This window comes from Hyperolius riggenbachi, chromosome 7 (assembly GCF_040937935.1).
Source record: "Hyperolius riggenbachi isolate aHypRig1 chromosome 7, aHypRig1.pri, whole genome shotgun sequence".
Taxonomy (NCBI): Eukaryota; Metazoa; Chordata; class Amphibia; order Anura; family Hyperoliidae; genus Hyperolius; species Hyperolius riggenbachi.
Genome location: NC_090652.1, coordinates 182,031,302 through 182,046,365, shown reverse-complemented (window position 1 = coordinate 182,046,365; position 15,064 = coordinate 182,031,302). Strand labels below are relative to the sequence as shown.

General features: G+C 45.3%; 1 protein-coding gene across 3 annotated transcripts in view; it reads left to right on the top strand.

Annotated features, from left to right (window-relative positions):
- MFSD6 (major facilitator superfamily domain containing 6) overlaps positions 1 to 15,064 on the top strand; it is a 538,131-nt gene that overhangs the window by 375,225 nt on the left and 147,842 nt on the right. For all 3 annotated transcript variants that reach the window (XM_068244933.1, XM_068244934.1, XM_068244935.1), the window contains one exon: positions 5,685 to 5,783. In XM_068244933.1, the coding sequence (XP_068101034.1) occupies positions 5,685 to 5,783 (99 nt within the window). The remainder of the gene's footprint in view (positions 1 to 5,684; positions 5,784 to 15,064) is intronic.

Genomic DNA, 15,064 nt, shown 5'->3' with positions numbered 1-15,064 from the left:
GACATGGGTAAAAAGAGACTTGTCACTTAATCGCTACATTAAGGCTTTGTTAGTTCAATAGCAATGCAGCAGGAACTGTAATTTGTATTACTGTGAGTGTAGTGTGAAAAGGTACTGCATCCAGAGTTCCAGATTTTACTACACTTCACTTCAATCACCCATAGGTGCCCCCACTATAGGTTTGGCAGCCATAGGTGCCCCAGTATAGGTTGGCCAGCTATAGGCACCTCCAGTATAGGTTCGGCAGCCATAGGTGCATCCAGTATAGGTTAGGCAGCCATAGGTGCATCCAGTATAGGTTAGGCAGCCATAGGTACCCAAGTATAGGTTAGCCAGCCATAGGTGCCCCAGTATAGGTTAGCCAGCCATAGGTGCCCCAGTATAGGTTAGCCAACCATAGGTGCCTTCAGTATAGTTTAGGCAGCCATAGGTGCCTCCAGTATAGGTTAGACAGCCATTGGTGCCTCCAGTATAGGTTAGACAGCCATTGGTGCCTCCAGTATAGGTTAGGCAGCCATTGGTGCCTCCAGTATGGGTTAGGCAGCCATAGGTGCCTCCAGTATAGGTTAGCCCAGGCATGGGCAAACTTGGTCCTCCAGCTGCTGAGGAACTACAAGTCCCACAATGCATTGCAGGAGTCTGACAGCCACAGTCATGACTCATAAAGGCAAATGCACTGTGGGATTTGTAGTTCCTTAACAGCTGGAGGGCCAAGTTTGCCCATGCCTGGGTTAGCCAGTCATAGGTGCGTTCAGTATAGGTTAGGTAGCCATAGGTGCCTCCAATATAGCAGCCATAGGTGCCTCCAGTATAGGTTAGGCAGCCATAGGTTCTTCCAGTATTGGTAAGGCAGCCATAGGTGCCTCCAGTATAGGTTAGCCAGCCACAGGTGCCCCCAGTATAGGTTAGCCAGCCATAGGGGCCTCCAATATAGATTAGGCAGTAATAGGTTCCTCCAGTATAGGTTAGCCAGCCATAGGTGCCTTCAGTATAGGTTAGCCAGCCATAGGTGCCTCCAGTATAGGTTAGCTAGCCATAGGTGCCTCCAGTATAGGTTAGACAGCCATAGGTGCCTCTAGTATAGGTTAGCCAGCCATAGGTGCCAGGTTTGGTGTTTTCAGGACCTCCCAGTCTGTACTGTACAGTTGAAGCAGGCCTGAAGTTGTAGCTTAGCCTCACTTGACCATACTTTGGTGGACTTAAGGTGGCTTTGCAGTTTTCAGGTGCCTCTTATAAGTGGGTATCAGGTGGATGAGGCAGTGATCAGATGACCCTAGTGCAGCCCATGGGATGGCTTTGTATGTGTCTTTAAGGACCGTGTAAGGGTTGAGGGTGTTAGCATCCCTGGTGGGGCAGGTGACGTGCAGATGGTAACGTACCAGCTCTTGGCAGAGGTTGGCCCTGTTGAAATCCCCCATGATGATGAACAGTGAGTCTGGGAGGGATGACTTCCACTGTGTAATGGTGTCACTGAGAACGTGCAGGGCAGTTTTGACATCGGCATGGAATGTACATGCAGGCAAGGACGTAGGAGGAGAACTCCCTGGGTGAGTATGTCGGCCTGCAGTTGACCAGGAGGAGTTCTAGTTCCAAGGAGCATATCCTGTCAAGTATGGAGGTGTTTGGGCACCAAGCGGAGCTGATGTATCTTTTTTTTTTTTTTCCAGAGAGGGTGCTGTCGCGGTCTGCCCTTATGAGGTTGAATCCTGAAAGATGTAGTGCACTTTCAGGGATGCCATCTTGGAGCCATGTTTCTGTGAAGCAGAAGTTGGTATGTTGCTGGCGACTTATCTCTTGTCACTGAGGAGCTGCAGTTTCTCTAACTTATTGGGGAGAGAGCGGACATTTGTCAGGAGGACCGCGGGGATGGCTAACTGCAAGCCCTTCCTCTTTAGCCTCGCACTGGTGCACGCTTGACAGCCTCTTCTTTTCTGGCCCCCATGGAGTCCTGGCACAGGGCAGTGCTTCTCTGGACATGGCTCCAGACAGCATCGAACAGGAGCCTGTGCAAGGCTGCACATGGTTCCCATTTGAGGAGTTGTTACCTGGCGAGGGTGATACATGGGAGGGAAGTGGCACGGGGGAGTGTGCTGTCTCATTGACCCCATGGGCATAGTGCTAGAATAGTTACTGCAGGCGATGTGAGAGCAGTGCACCCCATTAGTCTTTGACCAACACAAAGGGCAGCGCAACACAGTCCATGACTGGCTGGGCAGCTTACACAGAGGCACAGAAATTCCTCGGATATGGTGTGGGCAGTGAGAGACTGGCAGGCAGGCAGTAATCAGCAGAGAAGCAGTGTTCGTAGTGGGAGTTGCAAAAGGTGCAGGTAGCAGGCAGGCAGTCTCTAGCATTTGGAACTGCTCCCCAAAAAAACAGTATGGAACAGTTCCCAAAAAACGTGTGTGCAGTGGGGCCAAGTGCATGCAGAAGGCCCCGGCAAGGGAGCTCTCACCTGGTAATCAGCAGAGAAGCAGTATTTGTAGAGGTAGCAATAAGTGCAGGTAGCCAGCGTGTTTAAAGGGACACAGAGTGTGCATAAGGGCCTGGCAAGGAAGATCTCACTTGGTGGATGCAGCAGGGATTCTAGGAAGGCGGGGATTGTCTGGAGCGATGCTCAGCTGTCTGGCACTGTGGCAGGGCTGGATGCTCTGAGATGGAGCTCAGGGGTGCCGAGGGATGAGGCAGAGGAATCCAGCTGTCATGCGGAGGAACAGCAGGTCAACCTGAGACTGGAGCTCTGAGCAATTAGGCACTCCAATTGACCTGATTAAGCGGTTGCTACCGCGAAGCGCGTTGTCATAAAAAGTGCAAATAAATTTGATTCTTTGTATCTTATGGTCTCCTGAATTAAGGTAGGACCACTCTCATCCTATTAATTTTAGTATACATGACTAATAGGGATTGTCTATACTGAGAGCTACTGTGGGCGCACTTCCATCTATCAGAATCCGACCTGAGAGGTATTGCTGTGGCTGGCCAGTGGCCTGCTCTGGAATTGTGAGTGCTGTGCTATGTAGCGGCAGTTCTGTGTGCGGCCGCGCTGGGTAGTCGGGACTCCTGTCTTGTGATGCTAGTGACTTGAGGCAGAGCTGTGGGTGGCCTTGCCGGGACGTCAGGGTTCCTGTCCTGTGCCTGATCAGTGGTGGTGCAGGCACTGCGTCAGGCTTAGAGCTGTTGTGCCGGTCCAGGCCGCAGAGAGCTGGGTGCTGTTACGCTGATGGGAGCGAGCTCTCAACGCATGTGGCTGCCTGTCCCGTACTTGGCTGGGATTATATAGAAAGGATTCCAAAAAAAATTCATACAAAGTCTTCCAAGTACAAAAATATCAAAAAGATTTTATTGACACAATTTTTCAAAAAATTCAATTAAAATTCTCTATGAGAAATTCCTTGCAGATGCTTCAATTGTTAGATATGCAACACAGACATGTGCTTTACTCATAAATTCAATGCAATATAAAGAGGCAACGACACGCTCGTTTCGGGCCCAGCAGGACCCTTCATCAGGCCGAGTTGCAAAAGGTATTGTCTGTTGATCCTGTATGCAGTGCACGGTCGAAACATCAATTAAGGAAAAAGCAAGGAAAACATCTGAACCAACCAGATGTAATTTACACAACTCCAAAGGCCGTCCTGGCATCAAAGGGATCCAGCATGCTGCAAACGTGGGGTTGAAACGAGCGTGTCGTTGCCTCTTTATATTGCATTGAATTTATGAGTAAAGCACATGTCTGTGTTGCATATCTAACAATTGAAGCATCTGCAAGGAATTTCTCATAGAGAATTTTAATTGAATTTTTTGAAAAATTGTGTCAATAAAATCTTTTTGATATTTTTGTACTTGGAAGACTTTGTATGAATTTTTTTTGGAATCCTTTCTATATAATCCAAGCTGTAGGGGTGAAGTGGATGACCCCAAAAGGGATTTGTGTTTTTTTTCGCTTTTTTCCTTTGTAAAAGCTCAACACTCCCAACTATATTTAAACCCGTACTTGGCTGGGACCCGGGATCCACTGGCTGATGTCGTCCAGGCGGTCCTACTGGGCTGATCACTGGGTGGCTGGGCAAGCTCACTGCGTGGTCGTCCAGTCACCGAAGTTTGCGGTCCCAGGCTGACCAGGGGCAACTATGGCAAAGGAGAACTGGCGCAAGAACTGGCACAAAACAAAACTAGCAAAACAAACACAAAACAAACTAGTAAAAAGTAAAGAAGCAGCAGGAGCCCTGTGAGCCAAGGCAGCCTTTTGGCGCCATCTTGTCTTGTATTGATTATAGCACGTACAGTGACTTTGCTATTAACCACTAAAATTCGCTGTATCACCTTAGGTTCTCGCAAGACTGCCAGGCTGCCATCTTGCATTAATTGTATGTCTTTATCATCACATTTTGCTTTTTGTTTTTTTTTTGTTTTTTTAATGATGCTTCTTACTCTTAGTGCTAGTCCCACCCCCTCATATTCTTATAATCTCAGACTCCTATTGTCTGTCTAATGTTCACATGTTTTCTCTATACCGTCTAGCTCCTACCAGGACTGTGAGGCCTGCCGGATCCACTGCGTTATTTCAATTCCAATCTCCTCCGCAGTCTTCACCGTATGCGGCGCATCCCTGGTGCGCCGAGCGATGACTATTGCGTCGTCCCAGTTACACCCAGGCCTTAATTGGGCAAGGTATAGGAACTGATAGGAGCAAGGCAGTGATAGCAACAGAACCACACTAGACAGGCGAGAAATCACACAGTCTGGGTTGGCCACGGGTGATCAGATAGACACAGAACAGAATCTCAAGGACAAAGGCGTTCCAATAACAATCCAGGTTTATACACGGCAGATTAGAATACACATCAGAGTACCAAAAGATGAGTCAATATCAGGTCAATAACAGCTCCAAGGTCAGCCCAGGCTGCAATCCAATGAGAGGTCAGTAGAACAGGCAAGTTAAATACACAGAAGGTCAATACATGAAATACAAAACCAGCAGTACCCTAAGGTAACAACCACTGTAACTGGCAGTGCATGTATGACACAGAACTCCTTATAAACTCACGTTTCACACTCTGTTCCTGCCCGCTCAGTCAGAGCATGTAAAATTGAAAAAAAGACATACCTGCGGCTTATTCAGCCCTCTTCAGAATGATCTGATCCCTCGACATCTTCCCAGGCCACGTGGATCCTCTGCTAGACGGCACAATAATTCCGCCAGTCGGGGTATACTGTGCATGCGCCACCTGAAGGCGCCCCATCGCACTCCCATCGTTGGGAGAGTTCTGTACCCGCTTAGTACTACTGCGCAAGCATAGAATGCTCCTGGCCTCGGGAACGCAGCGGGGGAGTGTGCGGCCAGACTGCCCCTGCACCTACTGGTGCTGACAGACGAAATTATGGGGCCACCTATCGGAGGATCCAGGTGGCCTGGGTAGATGGCAAGGGATCAATCAGTCTGAAGAGGGGGCTGGAGGAAGCCCTAGGTATGTGTATATGTGTATGTATGTGTATATATATATATATATATATATATATATATATATATATATATATATATATATATATATATATATACAATTTGTACTGGTCTCAGAAACACTTTGAAGCCAATATGAAAATCTCGCCCATACCAGTAAGTGTCTTATTCTGTTTATACACTAACCCTGTTCTTACCACTGTATCTTTTTTCTCTGATTCAGGTGCAGCAGAAACATTTAGAGGAATTGGAATGGCATCTCTTGTAATTCTTCTACTTTTTTCTTTGATTCAGTGGGCTGCAGTTCATCAAAAGAAAGAAGGTACGTTTTCTGTTTTTACTTTTTACTGTTAACAAAATTACATAAACTGTTTAAAACATGTAAAGATTTGATTTTTTTTTCCTCTTTTGAAGTTTTCATGTTTTGTTTGAATTTTCCGCATCTGGGAGCCCTCGGTAAGTTTCAGGAGCACTCGTTTCTCCGAGTGCTTCTAAAGATGGGTGGCTCTGTTAGGGTTGCAACGGTATGAAAATCGACAGTATGATAACGGTCTAAAAAAAAATACCATGGTATACGGTATTATACAATTATTTGGACCCGGGCCTCCCCCTTACATTAAACAATGTACTACCCACACCAATATGGTAGCCAGATGTGCCTCACTCCCTCGGCATTCATATGCTTAAGCCACCGGGAGATTTGGGCGCAGGGTAAAGCTATAAAACCGTTCACCCTGTTCCTGCAACAGTCCTGGCGGTGTTAAATACTATTCCCCCTCTAGGTCATCATGGATAGTGGTGAAAGATTTTATTCGACTTCCAGGTATTGCTGGCAGCCGAATTACAGTGTGATTATAGTAATTTGTGCTCTGTCTTTTGATGGCGCCCAAATTACTCACTGAGCGCCATTATAGCCAATTTCTATTATGAACTATGGCGGCACCGGCTGCGCCCAAATCTCCAGCGTTGTTTTCACAGAGCTCCACTCCCACACCCCCCATATGGTAGCCAGGTATAGGTGCCTCCGGTATATCTAGTTAGGTGTAGGTGCCCCCTGTATAAGTAGCCAGGAATAGGTGCAGCCAGTAATAGGTGGCTGCAGTATAGGTAGCCAGGAATAGGTGTAGCCAGTGGTAGGTGGCCGCAGTATAGGTAGCAAGGAATAGGTTTAGCCAGTTATAGGTGGCCACAGTATAGGTAGCCAGGAATAGGTGTAGCCATTAGTAGGTGGTCGCAGTATAGGCAGCCAGGAATGGGTTTAGCCAGTAATAGGTGGCCGCAGTATAGGTAGGCAGGAATGGGTGTAGCTGGTAATAGGTGGCCGTAGTATATGTAGCCAGGGATAGGTGTAGCTAGTAATAGGTGGCTGCAGTATAGGTAGCCATGGATAAGTGTAGCCAGTAATAGGTGGATGCAGTATAGGTAGCCAGGGATAGGTGTAGCCAGTAGTGGGTAGCCGCAGTATAGGTAGCCAGTAATAGGTGGCAGTATAAGTAGCCAGGGATGGGTGTAGCCAGTAATAGGTGGCCGCAGTATAGGTAACCTGAGATGGGTGTAGCCAGTAATAGGTGGCCACAGTATAGGTAGCCAGGATAAGGTGTAGCTAGTAACAGGTGGCTACAGTATAGGTAGCCAGAGATAGGTGTAGATCTAGTAATAGGTGGTCGCAGTATAGGTAGCTAGGGATAGGTGCAACAGTATATATAGCTAGGAATAGGTGCCCGCAGTAAAGATAGCCAGGTGTGGGGGGAGGGGGGACGGAGCGGCGGGGGTAAACAAATACTCTCTTGCCGAGGGTCCTTCACGCGTGTACTTCATTATTTTTCCTGTCCTTGCTTTCCATCTTCCTGTATGGAAAGCAAGAACAGGAAATAGGAAGAAGTATGTAGAATACGTGTGCAGAACCCATGGTAAAATGAGTATCTGTCCTTGCCCCCTCTCAACCACCCTCCACTCTGCCACCTCTCACCTTGAGCAGTTCCTGCTCATCTGCCCACAGTCAGGTGTCTGTCAAGGAAGTTTTTAAACGGAAGAAGCCAATGTCTCAGAGTTACCCCCTTGCCCAGCATCTGACAGCTGGCTTGTCGGAATTGTTAGCCCGCCAGCTTTTAACATATACAGTGGTTTGCAAAAGTTTCCACATTTTGTCATATTACTGCCACAAACATGAATCCATTTTATTGGAATTCCACGTGAAAGACCAATACAAAGTGGTGTACACGTGAGAAGTGGAACGAAAATCATGCATGATTCCAAACATTTTTTACAAATAAATAACTGCAAAGTGGGGTGTGCATAATTATTCAGCCCCCTTTGGTCTGAGTGCAGTCAGTTGCCCATAGACATTGCCTGATGAGTGCTAATGACTAAATAGAGTGCACCTGTGTGTAATCTAATGTCAGTACAAATACAGCTCCTCTGTGACGGCCTCAGAGGTTGTCTAAGAGAATATTGGGAGCAACAACACCATGAAATCCAAAGAACACACCAGAAAGGTCAGGGATAAAGTTATTGAGAAATTTTAAGGCAGGCTACAAAAAGATCTCCAAAGCCTTGAACATCCCACGGAACACTGTTCAAGCGATCATTCAGAAATGGAAGGAGTATGGCACAACTGTAAACCTACCGAGACAAGGCCGTCCACCTAAACTCATAGACCGAACAAGGACAGCGCTGATCAGAAATGCAGTCAAGAGGCCCTTGGTGACTCTGGATGAGCTGCAGAGATCTACAGCTCAGGTGGGGGAATCTGTCCATACGACAACTATTAGTCATGCACTGCACAAAGTTGGCCTTTATGGAGGAGTGGCAAGAAGAAAGCCATTGTTAACAGAAAAGCAGAAGAAGTCCCGTTTGCAGTATGCCACAAGCCATGTGGGGGACACAGCAAACATGTGGAAGAAGGTGCTCTGGTCAGATGAGACCAAAATGGTACTTTTTGGCCAAAATGCAAAACGCTATATGTGGCAGAAAACTAACACTGCACATCACTCTAAACACATCATCCCCACTGTCAAATATGGTGGTGGCAACATCATGCTCTGGGGGTGCTTCTCTTCAGCAGGGACAGGGAAGCTGGTCAGAGTTGATGGGAAGATGGATGGAGCCAAATACAGAGCAATCTTGGAAGAAAACCTCTTGAAGTCTGCAAAACACTTGAGACTGGGGCAGAGGTTCACCTTCCAGCAGGACAACAAACCCGAAACATAAAGCCAAGGCAACAATGGAATGGTTTAAAACAAAACATATCCATGTGTTAGGCTCATCACACACCATACAATCTTGGTTGGGTTGTTCAATCTTACCACTTTCATGTAGTATAAGATCTTATCTAATCAATCAATCAAGGTATTTTCAATCTGTTGGCCCTTATACTACATAGATTTGGTAAATCTGTACAACGAAGATTGTATGGTGTGTGTTGAGCTTTACAATGGCCCAGTCAAAGTCCAGATCTAAATCCAATCGAGAATCTGTGGCAAGATCTGAAAACTGCTGTTCACAAATGCTGTCCACCTAATCTGACTGAGCTGGAGCTGTTTTTCAAAGAAGAATGGGCAAGGATTTCAGTCTCTAGATGTGTAAAGCTGGTAGAGACATACCCTAAAAGACTGGCAGCTGTAATTGCAGCTGTAATTGCAGCAAAAGGTGGTTCTCCAAAGTATTGACTCAGGGGGCTGAATAATTACGCACACCCCACTTTGCAGTTATTTTTTTTTTTTTAAATGTTTGAAATCATGTATGATTTTTGTTCCACTTCTCACATGTACACCACTTTGTATTGGGCTTTCACATGGAATTCCAATGAAATTGATTCATGTTTGTGGCAGTAATATGACACAATTTGGAAAACTTCAAGGGGACTGAATACTTTTGCAAACCACTGTAAGCTAATGGAGTCTGAGGCCTTTAAAAAAAATTGTTATGGGGGTGTGGCCAAGATGGCGACGGGATAACACGTTTGTGAAGGAGCTCCGCCACCCAGCACTAAGATATAAGGATTTTTTTGCAGTCTAGACCGCTTAATCCACCAGCAAACAGGAGATATATTGATGCAGATACCCAGGACGTCAACCTGGAGTGGTACGATCCTCCCTCCATCGATAACACTGAGCTCAGTATCCCACTGCCGAGTGCGGAGGAGGTGGGAGGCCCTGCTAAAGGTCAACGTTCAACTAATGGCTTCGCCCAGTACTCCTCTGCAAGGATGTCGCAGAGGGTGAATATAAAAGCTGACAAGCTGGAGAAAACTCGTCCGCCTGATGAACAGCAGATGACCCCTGCTTCACACCGCGGGCAGCCCAAGAATAAAATACAGCTTGAGCCTGACATTGCAGTGGAAACGGAGGAGGATCAAACCCAGCCGCCAAGCCCATTTGAAATAATGGACGCCATAAAGCAATGTCAAACAACGCTTACTATCAAGATGGATAGCTATGAAGCTGGTTTAGGTCTATTAAGACAAGATGTTTCCAACATGAGAGACCGAACGAGTGAAATAGAAAGAAGACTGTCAGATGTGGAAGACACAAGTAATAGCTCCTCCCGCGCCATTCCAGCCATGGAGAAACGGATTTCAGCTTTAGAGTCTCGCGCCATTGATGCAGAAAACAGGAATCGCAGGAGTAATTTACATCTGCTTGGATTGCCTGAAGGTGTGGAGGGAGATAAAATCCCAGAGTTTATGGAGTCTCTACTTAAAAAGCTGCTTTGGCGCCCAGGCATTCCTGTCTACATTCAAGCACCTGTACTTGACCTGAGGAAGCGGTTTAAGCCGCGAAACGCGTTGTCTATAGTGCTAATAAATCTTTCGACTCTTTACCAAGTGGAGTTTCTTTACAAAAAGTGAATACTGATTAGATTACAAGGGCGCCTCCTATCCTCCTCGTAATACGACGTCATATCACCCCACGTGTGGGGTCCTTCACGACTAACTAGAAGTGAAGCCTTTTTTCCGAAGGAGCAGCGACCGACCAGTATAAAGACCGAGTGGGGACGGGACTTCCCCACAAGCCTATACAAGTGGTTGCCTTTACAGCAACCCACACTTGTGAGTATAACTTACTCTTACTTTTATTTCAATTTACTCAAAGATAATACACCATAAGGGCTCCTGGTACCCCTGCGGTTCTTTTTTTCTCTTCCTTACTGTACTAGTTACAGCCCCCCAACTTCTCTCCTGACTTCGTCATAGAAAGGGCTCATAGAATCCCAGCCAAAAGGGGCTCCCCTGGATCGCTCCCTCACCCGCTCATCTTTAAGCTACTGAATTATAGGGACAGGGACACAATTCTTTCAGCAGCCAGACCGGCTGGTGAGCTTCATTATGAAAATGCCCGCCTTGATGTTTTTTGCTGATTTTACTACAGAAACTCTCAAGCAATGTTAGGCTCAACACACACCATACAATCTTGGTTGTACAGATTTACCAAATGTATGTAGTATAAGGGTGAACAGATTGAAAATACCTTGAATGATTGATTGGATAAGCTCTTATACTACATGCAAGTGGTAAGATTGAACAACCAAGATTATATGGGCTCATAGAATCCCAGCCAAAAGGGGCCCCCCTGGATCGCTCCCTCACCCGCTCATCTTTAAGCTACTGAATTATAGGGACAGGGACACAATTCTTTCAGCAGCCAGACCGGCTGGTGAGCTTCATTATGAAAATGCCCGCTTGATGTTTTTTTGCTGATTTTACTACAGAAACTCTCAAGCAATGTTAGGCTCAACACACACCATACAATCTTGGTTGTACAGATTTACCAAATGTATGTAGTATAAGGGTGAACAGATTGAAAATACCTTGAATGATTGATTGGATAAGCTCTTATACTACATGAAAGTGGTAAGATTGAACAACCAAGATTATATGGGCTCATAGAATCCCAGCCAAAAGGGGCCCCCCTGGATCGCTCCCTCACCCGCTCATCTTTAAGCTACTGAATTATAGGGACAGGGACACAATTCTTTCAGCAGCCAGACCGGCTGGTGAGCTTCATTATGAAAATGCCCGCTTGCTGTTTTTTGCTGATTTTACTACAGAAACTCTCAAGCAATGTTAGGCTCAACACACACCATACAATCTTGGTTGTTCAATCTTACCACTTTCATGTAGTATAAGAGCTTATCCAATCATTCATTTAAGGTATTTTCAATATGTTGGCCTTTATACTACATAGATTTGGTAAATCTGTACAACCCAGATTGTATGGTGTGTGTTGAGCTTAAGTCTTTTATACAGGCCAAAGCAAAATTGAGAGTAAAGAACATTCCGTATGCAATGCTCTTTCTGGCGAAACTACGTGTTCAAGATGGTGAGTCCTTTCAATATTTTGATAGTGCGGAGGATGCAATGACTTGGTACGAGACTTTACGGTAAAGTGCTCTCTATTCATGCTTTGCTTATGATAGCCTGTTTTCTTTTAATAGGGCACTCCCTTTCTTTTTGCTCATAATGTTACTTGCTGCTTCCCAAATGTGAGCTATCTCTACTCATTTGCAAACTGACTGTTAATGGGGTGTCAGCATGTCCTGCATTGCAACCGCCATTTTGGTCTTCGCCACATGCGGTATTAAGATGTCCTTCACTGGAATATATGCACTTAACCGTCGGTTAGAACTGCATTTGCTGCTTATATGCCGCTGCTTATATGCCGCTGGAAACGTTATCTTATTTTCATCACACGTACATATATTGGAGCATGGATCAAGATATAAATCACGCGCTGTACTGGCCTCTATACACTGGGTCAATGCTGTTCATGAACAAGTCTCAGAATCTGAACGCAGCAGCTTTAATATCACCACTTAGCGTTATGCAGCTAAATGCTCAAGTATCAGGGTGCTTTTACACTGTTTGTGCCGTTAACCTTTTGACTTGATGCAGATAATCTATATACGCTGAGGGTTTATGCTGATTATATATAGTAATGTATTGCCTTAAATGTCAAGGGCCAATGTAATAAGCTTTATTATCAGAAACTTGGTGAACCTGGTGCTTACTAGCGTTATGTACTGCTTAATCATATCATACTGTACGCAATAGTCGCGGGGAGTCAAATCCGTTACGTAAAGATTCGTGGGCTTTGCCTACCAGTTAATTCATAATTCAAATTACAATTTTGGCGTCCTGTTTGAGGTCACTGTGGTGGGATTCTGCAGGCGTTGGTAAGCAGTGGGTTTACTGCTTTGGGTTGGTATGTGAGGTCTCGTTGTGTGGTGCAGGAGTAGTACTGCAGATTTGCTGTCCCGTGTGGCCCTGTATGCTGCAGATCTTACAACCAGCATTTACGTGCTTTATGACAAAGTAGATAAATGGTATTCACCTTGGGCCCCCCCGGACATTGGATCTAAAGGTTTATTTATCTATATTAGATATTCTAACTTACACTCTATGAGAGGTACTATATAAATTCACTGGTTAAATGTGCCAATCTTGTTTGCCTACTGCAATTTAAACCCATATACATTGAATCGATGCTTCATTCATATAATGTTCATAACACAAGTACATAATACACCCTGGCTCAGGTAAAATTACTAGTGTTTTCCTTTATATATGGTAAAATGGATTTTCGAGGCTACCTTTGCACTCTGCTCAGATTAAAATACTTAACTATATTATTCTAATCCTCCACTAGATGGCACTGTCCCCTAATAAGGCCATGGTTAGCACTTGCTTTCAGCTAATACTGTGCTGCACTTAAAGTGGACCCAAATTAAAAATACAAGATGTCAGAAATAAAATCTCTCTCCCCTTACTTAGTAACCTATCTGGAATGTTCTGGCTCTTGGCAGTGGCGTAGCTAAGGAGCTGTGGGCCCCGATGCAAGTTTTACATGGGGCCCCCCAAGCACTCTATACATAACAATTGATACGGCATGCCAAAACCTGCCAATGGCAACTACAGTGTCAGAGGTGCAAGAAGAGGCTGGGAAACAGTTTGTTAGTGATTACTACTATTCACAGCATCTATAGAAATGATTATTATGAGCACAGGACCAATAGAGAGGTAATAATGTAGATGAGGGAGAGCCCTTCGGGGCCCCTCTGGCCCAAGGGCCCCGATGCGGTCGCTACCTCTGCACCCCCTATTGCTACGCCTCTGGCTCTTGGTATACGTTTGCTCTCTGGTCCTGGCCGCCCTCTGTCTTCCTCCCCTTAACAATGGAGATAAAGATATCTTATGTGATAACAGTTTGTTTTTTACTCTTTTACATGTGCAATGGAAACCCCCTTAAAGAGGAACTGAACTAAAAAAAAGTCACTAAATTGAGCCTCCTTATCCCTTTGAAATGAAGGATTAGACACAAAACACTTGTGAAGGGCAATATAAAAGTAGATATGTGCAATACAACTATGAATAAAAGAGAATGGCAGGCTCCATCTTGCAGCTCTATCCCTCCATTTTGCAGCTCTCACTCCATGGGAGGTGCAGAGTCTGATTCTGTGGGCGGTATTACAGTTGGAGTTAGACATGCCCATTCACGCCCACAGAATGAGATTTACAGCCCAGTGTCATGAGGTCATCATTAGTCGCCCTGTTACAGGAAACTGACAGCTGTGGCTTCTGCTGCAGCCCTGCACTGTACTGGCACACGCCTTGATAAAGTATTATTATTTTTTCTCTAACTATGCCTCCTGCAGTGTGAGATCTTGTGCTGTCATCCTGCAGCTCTCCCCATTTGTTTTGTGCCAGATCCCATATCATGTCTTGGAGTCATTCAACTCTCCCCTTTCGTATCCTGGCCAGCAGAGGTAGGGGGGGGGGGGGGGGGGGGTAACACTGCAGAGAGAATCCGCTCTTATGTCAAACACCCCAGCCCCCCCTTCTCCTCCTTGTAGGTGTTACGCAGGGGGAATCCCCTCTTACATCATCCAGCCGCCCTTGTCCTCCCCTGTAGGTAGCTTAACAGAGGGAATCCCTTCTTATGTCACCACCCCCTGCAAGTCCCCCCCCCCCATCTCCTTCACTGTTAATGCTTCACTCTTTATAAAACTGACCAAATGTCCACTTAAAAAAATGACAGGCACGCATATGCTTCACTGATATTACTTCACTCTTGCTAATTTCCGGAAAAACGATTTTTTGCCAAAAAACAACCCTTTTAGATACACGATCGCCCCCTCTCGTTATATCAATCCACATACAAACTAAGAGAGGTTTGGCGCTTCATAGTGTAAAAAAGACTGAACTGTTTTTTACCAAAAAAATTATAAATATATATATATGCTTCACTGTTAATGTTTCACTCTTTATAAAACTGACCAAATGTCCACTAAAATTTTTTGACAGACACGCATTTGCTTCACTGATAGGACTTCACTCTTGCTAATTTCAGGAAAAAAATGTGTTTTGCCAAAAAGCAACCCTTATACAATCGCCCCCTCTCGTTATCAGTTCACATACATACTAACAGAGGTTTTGCACTTCAGTGTAAAAAGGACTGTTATATGTTTTTAGTGGACATTTGTTTAGTTTTATATAGAGTGAAGCATTAACAGTGAAGCATATATATGTATTCATGTTTTTTTCTGGGAAAAAATGGTTCAGTTTTGTGAAGCGCCAAACCTCTGTGTGTACGTGAACTGATAACA